The sequence below is a fragment of the Anser brachyrhynchus genome, assembly GCF_964034855.1.
Source record: "Anser brachyrhynchus genome assembly, chromosome: 6".
Taxonomy (NCBI): Eukaryota; Metazoa; Chordata; class Aves; order Anseriformes; family Anatidae; genus Anser; species Anser brachyrhynchus.
Genome location: NC_137700.1, coordinates 26,349,315 through 26,367,733, shown reverse-complemented (window position 1 = coordinate 26,367,733; position 18,419 = coordinate 26,349,315). Strand labels below are relative to the sequence as shown.

The following is an 18,419-nucleotide window of genomic DNA, read 5'->3' as shown; positions in this document are numbered from 1 at the left end:
GAAGCCGCATGGTCTGTGCAATAACCAAAGAAGTGTGATTAAGGCATTTTAGGGTTTATTGTCCCCGATTAAACTGTTTTTTAAAGTCACATAAAAGTTGTGCTGTTCCATATTTCTCTTCTTGGCTTCCCTATGGGGCAGAGTTAAAACTCTGCCTTAATTAATGCCTTAATTCTGCATTTCTTATCCTAATGGGATTGGATTTCTTTCAAGGGTAATTCTCACCCTGAACTACTTACCCCCTGCAAAAGCTGCTTCCGAGATAATTACAACACTCTGGTGATGCTTGCATTGTGCCACTTACGGTAGTGATGGAGTTATGCTGAAAGCATTTGCTGTGAAATAGCTCTACCTGCTAAATTTTCAAGCACATTCTAGATCTGCCACCCCTAGATTCAATGCAGCCATTAGAGAATCAGTATCATATCATAAGACAGAAAGCAGGCCTTGTCCGCATGTAGTGAAAGCTATCTCCACATGCAGAGCTGACAGACTTTCATGTACATTCATCATTTACCAAATACACAGGAGCCCAGCGCAAATATAAAAGAAGATACTTGCAGAAGGATAGGTTTCAGAAAATTGTTCAACAGTGTATTAGAAATTTCTAACTATTACTTCATGTCTTATGCCTGCAGGAAAATGATCAGTGGCATTGTACCACTGTCACGTAGACACCGGCTACATCAAACCTAGGAAATGACTGTGGTATATGTGCCTCAGCTCTGCCAAGCAAGGAGTGGTGCTTTTGGTACCCACAGCATGCATTTCTTTCCATGACTTATGACTGGAAAAAGTCCTCTGGAGATAGAAGAAAAACAAAGAATTTCTCAATAAATTGGAAGACACCAACAGCCTCATGAGATGATGGCCCAGAGCCTATACTCCAAAATTCAGAGTTTTTTTCAGCAGACTAAATTTCTGAAGAGTGCAGCAGCAGAGCAGAACTTGCCCAGGTGCTAGACAGATGCAAGTCTCAAAGATACTACTTTTTAAAGGACTTGTTGCTAAACAACCTTAACTCATGAAGACTTTCATTCTTAACCTACTGACTGACATTCACATGCACATTCTAGATTTGTTCTGCAATCCAAAACAACAGCTAATGCACCTCATCCTTCTCTCAGAGGCACAAGAGAACTGATGTAAAGCACAAGGAGATAAGCCTGTCAAAGTCACGCACAGTTAACCCACAGCTTCGAGTGGTCTCTTCTCATACCTGACAAAGCCAGACTGGTGTCCAGAGCACTGGAACCATTAATGCTGCTACCCAGGCAGCAAAGTAGATGCCAATGCCAGCTCTAAAAAAGTGAAGTATCAACTATTGGCAAAAAGAGGCTGCATGAAAATGCTAAAGGAGCAGATAATTAGCCAGCTATCAAGATGCCTGCTAGGTAAAATGAAAGCATGGGTAGTGAGCTTTTTCCATGGCTCTTAATCACCTTGATGATGGATCAGCAAAGCTGTATTCATAGTTGACAGGAGTACATATCCTGCTACATAGCCAAACCACAGCTTATTTTTAAGGAACGTGGAGAGATGGAAGAGCAAAGAAGGAATGTACTTAATTTTGTTGAATTCTATGGCAATTGACCTTTCCCCAGTTCTCAGGAAAGATGGGCACAACCAACCTTTGCAACGTAGGGTTACTTTGATTGCAAAAAAAAACCCTAGACCCTAGTTTCAGGGTCTGTTTCTCCAAGCACAGAAAGGATGGAATTTGAATCATCAAGTCAGGTACTTGGAGGTTAGGAAAGATAACCAGCCAGGTCATCGGTGTAGACATAATGCAGCCTTCCTTGTATGTCTGCATCATGAGCTAACCTCTAATTACTACATTTTCCACAGGCAATTACCTCAACTCTTGATGGAGGTTAGACAGAGCATAGGGGGTGGGGGGGCTGTCTCAGCACTCTGTGAGGAAAGCAGCTGTTTGCCATAGGAAGTCTTGCTCATTCAGCAACATAATTCGAAGACAAGATGCGAACAAAGTAGTACCCTACAGGAAGAAGAAAGTTGTTACAGTTAGAGGAGACTAGTAAAAAAAAACTCATCTTTTTTACTCCAGATTCCTCCTAATAATGCTGGCAAGTTTCTAAGCACCAAGATTTTGGCATACACCAGTTCCTCGTATTCCTCAGACTCTGAGGAAGACTGAGGAAGACTCTGCAGTCTGTCCTGCACAGCACACACAGGGCTTCAGTTCTGCATTGCCAAACACTCCCAGTGCAATGGAAATCATGGAACTCCTGTGGCTCTGGCTGTTCAGGGGTTGCGTTTGGTGCTATGAACATAAGTGCCTTCATGCATACAGGGTCCTTCTGCCCTGACCCAGGCTGTGGTGTTCAGGAAGCCACTCTGCCTAAGCAGCTTCTCAGGAGTTCCCTTTGTAAAGTAAGGTGGGAGGAGAGGGGCAGATATCACCAATATAGCTCCTTCAAATTCTCAAAAAATGAGAAGGACCTTGATTTTTCACATTTTCTTCATTTCAGCTAGGGACATAAATGGCATTTAAATGTATTAGATTATGGCCTCAACCTTCTTATACTACCAATACCCACTTCTATTATGCAGAGTCATTATGAAGGTAAATCCTGATGTATGTTGCTAATATTCCAGATGGCATCATGACAGGAAAGAAGGCAGGAGCGAAAGTGAAAGAAAATACATTGAACAGCTGTGTCAGATCACTGTGGGGAAAAAAAAACAGTTAAGTCAGATTAGGAAACTAAAGACTATGCTGTAGCATGTTTACAGCTGAGCTGGATGAAGGCACCACTGTCAACCTGGGATCTAGGAGTTCTTACCTTCACTTTGCAAAAAAAAAAAAAAGCTTTTCTGATGGCATGCATACATTTCTCAGGGAATGAGGAATAGCAGGAACAGAGATACTAACATATTTCTGTGTTTGTTAGAACAAAGATTCTGCTGTGAACACAGTTAACATCAGTTTGAAGCCTCAGTGTGTTTTGACCTCATAGTATTAAAATTAGCATATATTCATTTTATTAAGCTACATTGCTCTTTTGCAGAAATCTAGACTGCTTTATTTGATAGCAATTATTTGTGAAATACAAAGAATTATGCAAAATCCAGTATTTAAAATAACATTTAAAATACAGAAGTTTTCCCAGGGCAAATACTGTGAATTCTCATTGTCTATGTGTATGTCTGTCAGTGTCTTTCCTGCACCTTTGGAGTCCAGTCTTTGATTTCAATCAGAGCTGACTGCATGGTCATTCCAACAATTCCATTGAGATTCAGTCCCCAGTAATAATCTTCTGACTTCAACTCTTTCATGCTCTGATGGGCACTTTTCTCTCCACCCAAAAGGCTGAAAACATGAGGCCTGACTATTTCTTCCTACCCATCCACACACCAACAGCAGATTCTTCCCCAGTCATCACCAACTAGGAGCTTGGAGGAATTTCTTGAGAAAGAGAGAAAAAATAATTAAGAACAAGATGCAAATAGGATCAAGACTTTCTTCTGAATATGCAGCAATTAGGAGGATGCAACATTCAGGGGAGCAGATTAATCTCTAACGTTAAATTTGAAGAACAATGGTCTAGACTATACAAAAGACTGAATTTAGAAACAGATCCAAACCTTCCTGTATTTCAAGGGGTTAGTTGCAGATAATCTTGCCAAATCAGGAGCTTTTACCCTCCTCTGATCCTGAAAATCTGTGAATGTTAATTAAATTTGTTGGCCAGCTTCAGAATTCAGGCTTGTCAGCACATAATCTAATGGCTTCAGCCGCTGAAATTTCTGCTGCACACAGTGTCATCAACACTGATGAAAGTAACCACGCCCCTCTCTCCACCCCCCCAAAAAACTTTTCCACTTTCCATGCATATAAGTATCACACTGAGTGCTCTAAATCTCAGCACAGACAGTATAGGAATCATTTTAGCAACTATCAAAATGCCAGCACTTCTAAAGAGAAAGGCAGCAGCTGTTTTACAGTACATTGCAACATTGTGGGGTAGAAGATAGCAACAAATATTACAGCCAGATGACACCGCGGGAGGGGGATTGAGTAAACTAAAATACTGCTGGCTGTGCCAACTGAGTTCAACAACAAAGTTGTCCATTAGCCAAAAACTTCCAGTTTATATTTCATTAAGGACATAGCATCTCCAGAAACTCCTAGGACACTGTTTTTTCTATGATGTAGAGACAGTGCAGGAGCTATTGATCTATACAACTATTCCACCTGAAAGTTGCTATTTCTTCTTTGCTGTTCCTTTTCAGACCACTGAGTATCCCAACACCCTTCACTTAATACCATCAGCCAGCCCAGCTCCAAGAACGACTGCATTTGACCGACATTAAAAAAAAAACAACAACAACAACAAAAAACACATGCATACACAAAACACACAAACATACAAAAACCAGCAGAAATACAAACTTTAAAATAACCCGAGGATTTAGGACAGATCAGTGGAGACACTGAGGCTCATGCGGTGCCCTCTGCCGGGCATATGCTACAATGCAAAGGACAGGACCGTACCTGGACATGGCAAGTGCTGTCACTGCTGGGCTGTTCTTACTTGGTTTTCCAGTCAAGGCAAGGCTGGGATTCAGTTCCCGACAGAGAACAAGATGTTTTCCACACTTGTTACCTGTTATGTGGTTTAAAAATAAATATTTAGAAAGTGTCTGGGGGGCAGCATGGAAGGGATTGTTATTATTTACGGTCAGCAAGTTGTTAAGTTGAGAACAAATATATTTAATCTCAGCCTGTGCTGTTGCAAAATAGGCCCATCCCAATTTAATTTGTGGCTATGATAGTTACATGTGCTGACGTGCGGCTGTATCAATTGTGTGCTAAATTGGATTTGTGTATTATTGCTTTCTAAATTGCATGCCTAGTTCAGCAAAATTGTTCATCAGTTTTCACTGGCTCTGTGCTTAATAAGATGCCCCACAATACCTTGCTGCCAGGATATAATACAGCCCATAATTGCCTAGTAAAAAGAAATTACATAAAGCCCTGGTATTATCAACTTATCTAAATCTGCTCATAACAGAACCAATAATTAAATGCTGAGAACATTTCACATACACACATACATACACACTCACACACACCTAACAAAATAATTCAATCATAGTTACTTTGGTCTTCTTAATGACTTGTGTTTTGTATTAATTTTATTTTCTTTAACATGTAGAATGACATGTGGGAATATTTGGCCATTTAAAGTAATTCTGAAATCATCTGAATACTTTGAGGGAGCATATCACTGCTCTGATCACACTTCTCAACTCTTTACTAAAGAACACTGTTGCTGTATGCATCTGAGAACATGCTTTCTTACACTTGTATGAGAACAGGTGTGGCTGTACACATCAACAGATGTCAATGCATGTCTTCTTTCATGATCCTCTCTTAAAATGGCACAAACAGGAGTATTCTGCTCTGTTCCCATGGGCAGCTTTTAAGTCCTTGTTTGGAATACTGTTTAAGATCTGATGTTTTAAAAGTAGCCAAGGTCTCAGTTTGCTCAAAGACAATTGCTATGCAATTGTACCTGAGTAAAACAGACATGGAAGTATCTGCCACAGGAAGTTAAGGAACAAATTCTAGGAAATTCTTAAAATGAATTAGATGCTTCTAGATGTAAAAAGAATCTGCAGAGTGACTACCGAATGCTACAAATATTCTGGAAGAAATGTTAAATCTCGTATTTTGACTTGCAGCAATCTCTGGTTAGAGACCACAATGAAACCAAATATACAGCTACTGAGCCAGACTGCCTCACATCTGGTATCTCTGGTGTTCTTGCTCCTTCCCTAGAAGCATCTGGCTCTAGCTACTCTCAGAAACATGACAAAAGGTAGGATGGGCATCTGGTTTGGCATTTCCAGTATGACTTTGTACATATAAATATTTTCACATAGCAATCTAAGTAATGTAGATGCCAAGTTGCCAAGTTCCATGAAGAGCACTTCTGAAGATCTCAGTGGTAATGCCCAATTACCGTATAATATCTTTTTATGCAGATGTTACATCTACAACTCTATCTTTATGCAAATTGTGTGCCTAAAATTGAAGCAATAGAGAATGCCTAATGAGGATCACAGCAAATAAGTGGTGTAAATTATACATACTAACAACACAATTCCTTTCTTTTATAAAATGTGCTGTGAACAGAAGCAAGCTGTGCTATTAGAACATGCCTTTAAAGCTCCCTGGCAGGTTTCAGCTCCTGTATTTGTTAGAACAGAGTAGTGAGCTTGAGTTGTTTTTAATACCAGTCAGCACTGTAGCCCCATCGTCTTGTTAATCCTGGATGCTCTGCAAGAACTCGAGGGCATCAGCTTCAGCTTGGCATAGCCTTGAAAATATAGCACCATGCAATAAGGCCTGCTGCTGGGCTCCCACAAGTCTGGAGGACCTCCAACCTCGTTTAAGACAACAAAGAGAACAAGCTTCCCTGTTTCATCCCAGGACAGACTGTGGCACTGCCCACTCTGACATCCCAGGACACTTTAGTATAGGCCATCAGTAGATGTGCTAAGGGAATGGGCTTTCTGGAGTTCATTAGGTTCATACGCAGAAAGGTGGTTATAGAATCACAGAATGGTTTGGGTTGGAAGGGACCTTAAAGATCATCTAATTCCAACCCACCTGCTGTGGGCAAGGACACCTTCAGACTAGATTGCTCAAAGCCCCTATCAAGCTGTCAAACTTGACAGAACCTATAAAGAACCTTCCAGCTTCATCCAGACAGGATTTACCCAAAAGACTGGTGGCTGAGCACTGTTCTGCCTCCCTAAGACAGGTCAGAGGCTACCCACTACCGCTGCTGGTTACAGTACTACCATACCGGTTCCCAAACCATCTCCCATTCACACCACTGTGCTCCCACATCCTTTTCCTCCTCACAACAGAACCAGGTCTGCAACAGTCCCAAATCAGTTCACAGTCCACCCTGGGGTCATACCTGTGCTGTTCACCTCTTCCACGGCGCCTCTCTGTGAGCTCAGTCCAGCAGCTTGGCCTGGGCTGTCATTGTATTCAGTCTTCCACAGCTGTGCCAGTGAGGGAAAAAGGAGAATAACATGGATTATAACAACACAATGACATGAGATGTGGATGTCTGCTTCCCAGAAAGCGCTGAAAATTGGATTTCGATCATCAGAGCAGGGCTTGGCAGTGTTCTCCCTCCCTCTGCCACTATGCTGTAGGGTGTCACACTGGAGAAATGTTGTCACACTGGAGAAACGTATGCATGTAGCTGGCAAGGTTGCAGGTCTGACGTGCTAGCCAGGATACCAATTACCCGGGGAGCTCTCCCACCAGACAGGAGGTGGAACCAGCAGCAAACTCCTGCTCTTGAGAAGGTATGATTTAATGAACTAAGCTGTGAACCAACTCTCAGAAGCTATGGATCCTGCAGAGTTCTGTGGTATTGATCTATGCAAAAGTGAACCTAAGTGATTTCCTCACCACCACCACCTCAGTGTCTCCATTTATAAAACAAAGGCAACGCATAACAAATTCTTTAAGCAATGCGCTGCCATTCACTAACAAGTGCTGCAGAAGAGCCAGGTACGAGGTTTTCCCCCGAGGAACTGTTTCTCCCAGAAACTCCCATCAAACATATTTCTAATGGGCAATATAATTTTTCCTTTCAAAAACACACCAGAATGAAAAGTATATTTTCAAAAGCCTTCCTGAATGACAGATACTCCTCATTCAGGAGGATAAAAGCTGATAGGAAGCAAACCTTTTACTCCAATCTTCAGCTTTTGCCCTGTGCACAGGCTTTTAGCAGCTCTGCCCAACCATTCAGGATGCAAAATTCCTGCTTCTGGTCTACACTAAATTAGGATGTGTCTTTTCTCTCCCCTGCCCACCTACCCTCACCACTCCATCTGTGCTTCCTGTGATGACGACGCTGCGTGTGTCCCAGTCCATCACTTCAGCAAAGCAGCAACAAGTAATACGGCTTTCAGGGCTGCAGGTGGTGTTAATGCTTACAAGAGGCTGGCCATTGACTGTCCACAAGCATAGGTAGGATCCAGCACAAGAGGCAATATCACCCTGTAACAAAGCAAGAGGCAATGTTTCAAGATCCTACACTCATCCTCCTCACAGGAGGGCATAATGGATGCAGAATGGATGTAGAAGGAACCAAATTAGCAGTAAACTTTTGGTTCAAACTGAGGAGGAATCCATGTGTTCTGCAGAAAGAATTTACTAAATTGCACTAGAAAAAACGGTGACCATCCATAAAATAAAAGCAATTGATGATATTTTGAATGACACTTCCCATTGCAAAATAATACAAGGCTACAAAGATCTGCAGAACATCATGCCTTCACGTCCACCTGCCCCCTCCTGTAGTCTGGCTGGTTTTAAATCATGTAATTACTTAACATATTTTGTTCTAAGTGCCCCAGAACCTCTTCAAACCTCCTTGTAAACAGGCAAGCCTCAACACTTGTTTTTCAGTTCTGTCCAAGTTGTGTTCTGACAAAACTACCTTGATTCCAACCGGTGGAAAAGAATGTGGAGACGGGTCAGATACAGTTAGCCTGCTGCTTTGTCAAAAAATGGGTAAAGAAACATCTTGATTCATGCCAACCGGAAATGCAGCCTTGGCATCCATTTCCTGTAACTGAGCAGGGGGAGACCAAGGAGGTTCTCAATGTTGTTCTGCAGTCCTGGGCACCTGCTACAGGCAGGCAGCTTGCAGACAGACCAGGTCACAAAATGTTAGGCTACACCCTGAGATAACAGCCTGTTAGCTTTGGATTAGGCAGTCAAAAGAATCCTCTTTCTTGCCCATCAAGCTACCCATTTTTTAAGCATGGCAAAGGAATCAAAGAAACACAGAAAAAAGGCAAACACAGAAAAGAGGACAGAAGGCTGACTGCTACGCTCTGCCCTTACCTTTTAGTCAGTGCATAGCCCAGCAGAGCACAGACTGAACCTCAGCTACTGCCAGGGACAGGGACTGTGCACAGTCAGTGCCTGACACAAGTTCTGGGCCAGGACTAGTGCTTTTAAATGTTACTGATACACAAATAAACATTTTCTTAAATGAGGATAAGGAGTTTACCTCCTTAGCTGTGAAACCTTTGGTGATTTCACAATCCTCCTCTGCCCCTCACAGGGAGCTTAACGTCATCGCATTTTTAAACTGTTTTGCATTCGACCAATGACCAGCTCAGCATTCAATGAGAGGCACTTCCAATGCAGAAAACATCCTTTGCAATTGAATCTCTCCTACTCCTTCAGCACAGGTGGATAGTCTTACCAGGGACGGCATATAAGGAGCAAATACACAGGTATCTCTGGGGCAAGGAATGCACAGAATCAAAAGCTGATGCTGCAGTCTTAAATAATCTTATCAGAAGTGCCCTTTGATCAAGATACTAACTGAAATTTCACCCAAACGTTTCACCCTTTATGCATACTAAGAGCCAGTTAAACAGAACAGCATCAGCCAAGTCATCTGATTCTGGCGAAGGCCAGTGTGCCCTTAAATTAGCAGTGCGCATCTGTTTTAAATCAACTAACACTGTATGTCACCCCTGATTTGGGGAAAGGGTTCTTCACATTGGAGGACAGGATTCTGTAGATAAAACAGAAGATTTTGTTTGAAACATTGAAACACAGTTGCCAATAATTAAAGATATTGAATGTCAGCTACCTCATCTACATGTCTGTTCATTTGGTAATTATCTACAGTGTTTTTCAGGTCTAGACCAGAGATTTAAAACTGAAATCATTAGTTAGAGCAAGCTTTTACAATTCTGCCTAGCTTATAAACTCTTTGGGAAAGCATTTTTTTTGGTGCCTAAGTCATACAAACACCATGAAGTTTGGATCTATAAATGGAGCTTCCAGATGCTAAAGCAAATATAAAACCAATCATGTCACGAACAGGTGTAAAGGGCTCTTATTTCACAGAAAAGTGATTCAGAAATTTGTTTCCTTCAAATCTTTGCTTTAAAACATTCTGAATTTTCCAAGAAAAAAAACTCATTACCAAAAATGTCACTTTGTATCAAACAACATATTTAATTTAGCACAATGGAAGCAGCATTGCTTTTATCTTCATGTTATAATAAATATTATCAAATTATGAAATAAATAAATCAAACATATTTTCTTAAGGTTTCTTTCTTTTAAATGAACCTTTCTGCAGACAATTGTCTGATCAGTTTAACTATTTTAATTTTTGGACAGTTTAGGAGAGGAGCTCCCAACTGAAATGGCTACCATTAATGGTAGGTTGGTGTGTAAGACAAAGAGGACTCTATGCTCTTGAGGTATGAAGCCCATGTTATCCCACCCACTCACTTTTGAATGCTTGGCACTATTTCAACTGCCTTCTCAAGGGGCCACCAGGTATTGTGAGGTGGCCAGCTGAAGCTACTGGCCATATATTACTACTAACCAGGACCCCTGGTGCTGGGTGCCAAGCTAGTACTTAACAGACTACTTAATTCCTGCCCTCAATCACTAGTCATCAGACTGCATGGTTAGTGAAGCTCTAATATGAGATGGCTATTTTGGCACAGACTAACTATAGAACGTCTGCTTGGTTTCCCACTGCTATGAATTCAGTTTTGCCTCTCTTGGTACAAACTCCAGTACTGGATGTACTCGCAAATTGTCTGAGCAGCTAGAACCTTGCTATGGTATATTAGCACTGAAAATACAAATATACAAGCAACATTCTTGGGAGGTAGAAGGTTGGAAAAAATAATATCCAGAGTGCTTACAGTTAAATCCAATAGAAAATATTTTCCTATCAGCATGCATGCAATTGCAGCCAGGCCCAGACCACAACAGGATTATTTCCACTGCTGGTAAACGAAAACCCAGCCACTGCTGTCAAGAGCACACCCCTCAGCTGACAGTAGGAGGGAAAGAAAGAGAAAAAAAAAACACCAAAAAAAAAAAAAAACCACAAACACTATCACTGCAAGGGTGTAAGAAGGTTGTCAGCTGAGGTGGGAGACTGAGGTCCAGCATTCCTCAGCTGACATGGGTCTGCTGCATGAATGTCAAGAGAAATTAATGGGATAATGAAAGCAATAAGATTATGGGTTAGCCAGATCCAGGAGCTACTAAGGTAATACTTCATGTTCTGCAAACTAAAAGAGTTTTAATCCTGCTATCCACCTAAGATGTTTCTGCTTAGCTACTCAGTCTGAAATGTTGCTTTTAGTGCTCCCCTCTTATCATTAAGAACACTATTAGCAATCTCTATAGAAAGAAAAAAAAATCAATGTATCAGACTCAGGATGTTTTTATGTTGTGAAGAGCACCCATTAAATTATCATGAAATGTTCATGGATGCATCAGAAGAAAGATGATAAATGAAGATCTTACTGTTGAATTGTTGATGGCAACAGAACAGAGACTTGCCCCATGGGCAGGAAGCTGGGTTATGTACGTCAGCTGGTTCAGGTCCCAAATGATGCAGGTTCTGTCATCAGATCCACTCACGATTATGCTGTAGGTCACAGACACAGCAAGGCAGGTCACTGCCTGAGAGTGCCCATACAGAGCCTGGTGGGGAAAAAAGCGACAAAACACAACTGTGTGGCTGATTTACTAGGGAGCTGCAGTTCTACGGCCATTTACTTAGCAAGAATAAGCAACCAAGTCACACTTTGGAGAGCCAAAAGGTGTATGAAGTAGAAATCCCAAAGATTCTTATAGAACCATCCTTTTCCTCAACTCGTGGTTGAGGAAAGTCGAATATCTAAGAGATTACATGACTTGCCCCAAGTTGCATGGTAGGTCAGGTAAAACAACTCAACTCTGGCCCTTGGCCTATGTTTCAGATTCTACCACAGTGGTTTGTATGCAAATCATCAATAAATTCAGTCAACGCAGTCTTAAGCAAGTAAAATTTGGACTTGAGAATTATTTCTCAAATATTTTAAATCATTTTGAAATAAAACTTAAGATATATTTCAGTGACCTTCCCAGACTTTTCTTTCTGTTTTTCTGAACAAGTACTAACATTTTTCCAATTTTTAATCGGAATAAAAACAGCATTTGTTTTTATTTTTGCTTTAAAAAGCTATATATGAATTCTCTCATTCGTCATTATCCATCATCCTTCCTCTGTTTTCTAGATTCCAGAGATATACAGAATATCCAGTTTGATTTAGCTTTAAACAGTTTCATTTAAAAAGACTATATTTTAGGCAATTTAACGTCACAGAAGTCATGAACAGGAATATACTGATGACAATTGTGTAATGCAGCACTCTCAAGTAACAGCAGCATACATTTCTGCTGCATAACCACCAACGACATTAAAGCCTGTAGGGCAACAGAGAAAGAGTCCTTCACAGATTTCCTGAAAAGCCTTTCAGGGCTCAATTATTAACTGCCTTACTGTGAAAAATCTGATCCACCAGTTTTAATGTTGGTTTTAACAGTAAATGCATATTCCCTGCTGGCTGTCCCTACATGACTTAATTAACACATTTTCAGGGTTTGTCTCAGTTCAGAGACAGTGTCACAGAGCAGGATAGCCACATGTCCCGAATGAATTTTGTGAAGACATCTCATATTCTTTTCCAGTCTGTGAATATCAAACTGAACTCTTTTAGCTAACATGCGCTGCCACTCGCCAATGTTATTAGGACAACAGTATTCAAACATGAATCCACTGGAGAAGACGCTGAGCTGCAGCTACGACCTACTGAAGGTGACCTGCAACTGCAAGGGATGAATTCCACCTTGCGATGTATTCCATTGAAGAGAATCATCAGCTAAAAATACTGGCACAAAATGGCATCTCCATCAGCAGTCCTCAGAGGTTGGAAGCACTCCCAACTCAGCAGTAGCTTACAACTGTCTTTTTACAAAGGGCTGGGCATAACCTAATGCCTGTGCTCAAGAACTGCACAAGACCTCTACAGAACGGCCTCTGACAAGGCAGGTTCAAGCACTCCAAATTCCTTCTCATTCCTCTGAAGAAGGAAAGGAAATGTACCCACTGTGACAACATTCGCACTGCCGAGACAGTCTAAGGTCCTACAAAAATTTTCATCAACTCTCTTCTCCTTTTTTAACTCAGAAAGACTTGGTGAAGTACTTTAAATGCAAGCTGAGTGTGGAAGAGAAGGATAGATCAGAGCTCAGTTAAAATTTCAGCTTTGATCTACCAGTATTTTGATATGTATTAATGCAAAAACAGTCAAGTGCAAGTGCTGATAGCTCTCTAATGTCTTCGTGTTATTCCTCATGAAGGTTTTCCCTTAATGGGGAAAAGAACTGTGAGGCCTGTCTCCACAGTAAATTCACAAATAAATAAATAAATAAAGCTTATCAGCTTCACTGCAGGAATGCTCAGTCCAGAAAAATTGAACCATGTTCTGGCCATCCAATGTAACTGGCTGACATGGGCACAGATAATTCACAGCTATGCTCAGTACCTTCCTGACAGTTCAGCACAGCACACACAACACAGCTTTCCTGGATGCTTCTCCCAGCCTGGTGTTTCATTCGGCCCAGAAATTCTGGGGGGCGGATTGCATGGGTTGCTGTGTTCATGAACACTGAGGGGACTGGTAAATTGCACAGATCAATACTGAGCCTATTATGCTCAATCTTTAGCATTCCACAAAACTGTGGGAGCGGTCCCTGCTAGAGAGGGAAAAGTGACTTTTTATGCTGAAATATAGTTTCTGCACTTTACTACATTCCAAACCAGAATGTGTCAGTCCCATGAGACAGCTGATAAGTGAATACCATCCACTTTATAGCACATCAGCTTTACTTAAGCAAAGTTCACTCTCTCAGGAAAGATGATACAATTTTTTCTGTTGTTCAGAAAAAAAAAAAAAAACAGCCACCAAGAAATAGTGAATTACATGAAAGCAGCATGTAATTCACTGGAAGACATTTAGAACCATAACTCGAATTTACATCTATGCCAGTCATCAAAAAAAAAGGTCTCTGCAAGCAAAGAGAAGGAAAAAAATACAGCATTTGTCACTGTATGACCTCATGCCACTTTGAGGACCTTGGGTAATATCAGATTAATCACAGCGGAACACATCAGCAAAGCTGATTTTATATTGCTAAACGGAAAGGTACTGAAGATGAAAGAGCCTCTTCAGTCAGCTGCCTGAAACTCGAACAAATCGCCAGACTGGTATCATTTTGATATTTATGAAGATTACTGCTTACATTTTCTCTGCTGCTATTTCTTCCATTTCCATGTCCACCTCTTGGCTTGGAATACTAAGCAGAGGGATTAAAAGGTCGTCACTCAAGATTTTGTCTCCTAGTTTTGGCTTCTCAAGAAAGAAACAGAACTCGGAAGAGAAGCTGCTCTAAACAGTTTTCTTCCTAATTTCAATGCCCAAAAACATCAGATAAGTGAAGGTCTAGGAACTTCTCTGGCCTCCCAGCAGACATAGATGTTTTCACATTATTTAAATGACAAATAAAATATTTTTCGCTCCAGGTCTAGAAAGCACTGAAATATCTCCTGATATCTCCAGAGCATATGAACAGAACAAGACTCTAGAACAAGAATTTGGAGACCTCCTTGCTGATCAATGAACCCATCATTAGTTTGCCTAAGAATAGCAGAGAGTTTTCTGTCTCTTGAATTCTTAGGGAAGAGAGGTCGCACACTGCCTTTGAGATATGATAGTACAGCAGATTTTCTTGTAAAGCTGGGAACTCACTGTTCACTTTTGCAAATGAAATAGCATTTATACAGCTGCTGGGTGACTATAGATGAGTTCCAAATCAACAAACACTAAAGGACCATGGACAGCAAGGTCACAAACTATATCATTGTAGGGATCTTTCCCTACCTTGTGGAGTGATAGACAAACTTTTTAAGTTCTGACTTCTGTTTGAGGGAGAAGTATCAAGGGCTTTGCCTAGCCAAGCCTTCATCTCCGTCAGCTAAGTTGACAGGGTGTTTTGGAGATCCTGCCCACTGCTCTAGCAGCCAAAAAAGAACTAGAACTATCTCCAGGTAATATTGGCTTTTGAAAATAATCCAAGGGTTGGCTGCACTACAAGGGAGGACATGCCTTATTGTCACTGTTTCTTCTATCATTGTAAACTTAGGAAATGCTACCAAGGCAAAAAAACAAAACAAACAAACAAAACCCACCAAGCATAATACATAAGGTATGGGTATAAGGCATATAATCAGCTCCTGACCTGACAACAAGTTTTCACATTATACCTTTTTTTTTTCTTTTTTTTACTTTATCACCTTTTTCTGCCTTTTCGATTCACTGTAGCATGTTTTCTCTTCCAATTTTCTGACAGAAAAAAACTTTCTCTTTGCTTTTTATTAAATTTCTGTACCAAGAGTCACAGTACTCACCTGTCTCAAGTTCAGATGTTTCACTTTGTCCTTGACCAAAGAAAGTTCCCAGACACACACAACCGAGCTTGTTCCAGATGTGATTATGGTAGTTGCTGAAGGACACACAGCGCAGAGGCATTTACCCCAGTCTGCCATGCACTCAAACGTAGTCATGTTCTGTACGAGAAAGCAGCTTTCAGCCAAAAACTCATCTGGTGATACCACGCATTTATTAATACCAAATGGCAGATTTAATTTTGAGAACTGAGCCTGTTTTAACCCAGGAAAAAAAGCTCATCTTATCCCAAGTCTCTATGTTGACAGCACAGCTGTATATTATGTATAAGCACACACTGTGGCTGCATGCAGCTGTGCCAGACTCTGGGGACCAAACAGGAAGGCTGGATAAAGGTCAGTGTCTTAGGACAACAGAGTTCCAGCCCCTCTTGTGCTACAGACTTCCTACATAGCTTCAGGCAAGTTTGTTCTGCCACCATATAGCAACAGTATGCAAACATTCAATGTAGATTAATAACAAAGCTCAGGTTATGACTGCCACCGTTAAGAGAGTTAGTGCCAGGCTCAGCTACACCTTTGTCATACTTGGATTGAATAGCCAAGGCTTACTGAATTCCGTTCTGGCCAACTGCTCTGCTAGCAGTACCAAGCTGGCCTAAAACAACTCTACACTGCTGCACTTACAGCACAAACATCCCTCCGCTCACATTCTGCATTAGCTCTCTTACACCCAATGTGGATGACAGCACAGTGCTAATGATTCTGATGAACCTGGATGCCACAGTTACAAAAATCATACCATGGACAAAACAAACCTTTACTACTTCAATGAAGGCAACAATATACTTAAAGTATATCCAATATATTTTCAACAGAGGCACTGTTGTCCCAATAGAGATTCAAGCTGAACCCTCAACTACTTACAGTAACTGTATAATCACTGCAAGAGGCTCAGTGACACCCTGACTTTTGAGCAATACCAGAACACTTTATGGTACCTTGATCTTTGGAGGAGAAAAAACAAACAAACAAAAAAAAAACAAGAATAACCACCATTCTGTAACTTCCTTGCTTCTGAGTCAACCAGTAGAGATAAAGCAAAAAGTTTACACCTATAGCAGCACTGTAAATTACTGAGCACCAATTTTAATTTGCTATATTGAAAATCAATGGAGAAAAACTCTGTGATTTTACAGAAATCAGAAAGTAAAAATAAATCTCATGTTTTTCTCATGCCCAGTGACTGCGGATATGTCTGTAAAAACATAATGATATGGTATGCTCTGATACCCAAGCTAGTATTTTGCTGAATGACTAATTCTGCTATTTTGATACCCAAGCAAACTTGGATGTCTTCGCACATCATAACGTTGTCCCAAACACATGCAATATCAGTGTGTTTGTGGTAGAGAACTGAATCTATCCAGTGCCCTAGCCAGCAGTGTGGTGACACAGACCCTTGATTTTTAACAGCAAAGAAGTAAGAGTATTAACTTTCTAGATTAGGGGACATTATTACGTTGAATGAATGCACTGGGCTAAGCTTGGGAGCCAGAGGGGAATTGACAGATGGTCCTATCTTAATTCCAGCAGAAAGTTCTGCACAATGAAATTTCTAATTGGGGGCCAGAAGACCTTGTATTGTCCTTACAACCTATGAAATGAGGTTTCTCCTTCGTTGTGACAGACAACAAAGTCACTTGAAGGAAAACTCAAGGTCATTTAGAGGGAAAAAGTCACATTTTTCAGCAGTGAAATAATTTTGTAGTCCACTGGAACATCCAACTTGAGAATCCTCAGAAAACTTGATTGCAAAAAGTCATGCAGAGCACTCTCCAAAATCAGCTCCCCTACAGCCTCTCAACTGGGTCCCTAAACAAGACAGACCACAACATAACATCCATTTCTGAAACGCTTAGACTTTTTCTATTTACCTTTTCAGACCCATAGTTGCCAAAGCAGCAGGTGAAGTCTTCAAATCCCCAGCAGAATGTTTTGTTCCAAAGAGGAGGAATCAAAACTTTATTTTTTTCAACAGCCAGAATGCCCTTCTCAGTATGAACAATGTGTCCAATAGCTCCCTTGGGATAGTCTGACAAGACAGAGAACATATTTAATTCTGTTGTTTTTAGAACACTAACATTAACTTACTGCCTTACATGGCTTTGTGGTGGGGCTGGCATGCCCCACAACTGGTCTCAGTGCGCTGGGACCAGGTCCACAGACAGAAATCCACTCTGCCACTGAGATTCCAAGACAATGGTGGAAACTCCCCTCTCCAGCAGACCACGTAAGTCCATGCAGAGGTGGAGAATGGCTCCAAAGAAAGAGACAGCAGTATCATTAAGCTCCTTTTCACTGGCAGGCAGCCTTATGCCATGAACTACACGATGCAGGGTATGTCACCAACAGCCTCTGTAGTACAGCTACAGAAGTCTGCTGGCCACATAAAAATGTGCAATGTACATACCAGCATCATGGGATGAAAAGAAGTAGATACACTGAAATTTTCCAGGCTTGTTAGAGTTAAGAAAAATAGACTAAGAAAAAGATGAATAATGAAAAGGGGAAAGAGCAAGCTTTATGCTTTAACTTGAAATATCCAGAACGAAGAAGACAGAAAAAATTTAGATGTTGTACATAAATCTGTTCTGAACTCTACAAAAGAATTTTCAAGATTTCTCCTGGATGTCTGAGTACACTTTCAATGCCCCCTCACAATACACACACATGCAAATAACAATTGTCTGAAGGGATCTTGGTGGTACCAACTCACGTCAACTCACACAAAGTTCAGATTCACCCCCATCCAAGAATTCTACACTTAGTAGCTCAGAAAATGGAGCACAGCCCCTGCTGCACCTTTTACTGTAACTGGTGAGAGCTTCAGGTTTTGCAGACTGCTGATGAACGGAGGAAGAATTCCACTTGACTGAAAAGACAGCACTGCTTCTCTTCCTGATGAACTTTTACCCTGGGCATTCCTGGATGGATGTGGCTTAGTGAAGAGCTAGAACAAAGGAATGGCATTGAAAAACACATCTCTACCAGCCAGATCATGCA

General features: G+C 41.1%; 1 protein-coding gene across 4 annotated transcripts in view; it reads right to left on the bottom strand.

Moving 5' to 3' along the window:
* Positions 1-3,024: 3,024 nt before the first annotated feature.
* WDFY4 (WDFY family member 4) overlaps positions 3,025-18,419 on the bottom strand; it is a 134,873-nt gene continuing 119,478 nt past the window's right edge. For all 4 annotated transcript variants that reach the window (XM_080596959.1, XM_080596960.1, XM_080596961.1 and 1 more), the window contains 8 exons: positions 18,219-18,366; positions 17,291-17,448; positions 15,357-15,515; positions 11,369-11,548; positions 7,880-8,062; positions 6,960-7,047; positions 4,520-4,631; positions 3,025-3,430 (listed from right to left, as the gene is read on the bottom strand). In XM_080596959.1, coding sequence (XP_080453085.1) covers positions 3,364-3,430; positions 4,520-4,631; positions 6,960-7,047; positions 7,880-8,062; positions 11,369-11,548; positions 15,357-15,515; positions 17,291-17,448; positions 18,219-18,366 — 1,095 coding nt within the window. In that variant the 3' untranslated portion in view covers positions 3,025-3,363. The remainder of the gene's footprint in view (positions 3,431-4,519; positions 4,632-6,959; positions 7,048-7,879; positions 8,063-11,368; positions 11,549-15,356; positions 15,516-17,290; positions 17,449-18,218; positions 18,367-18,419) is intronic.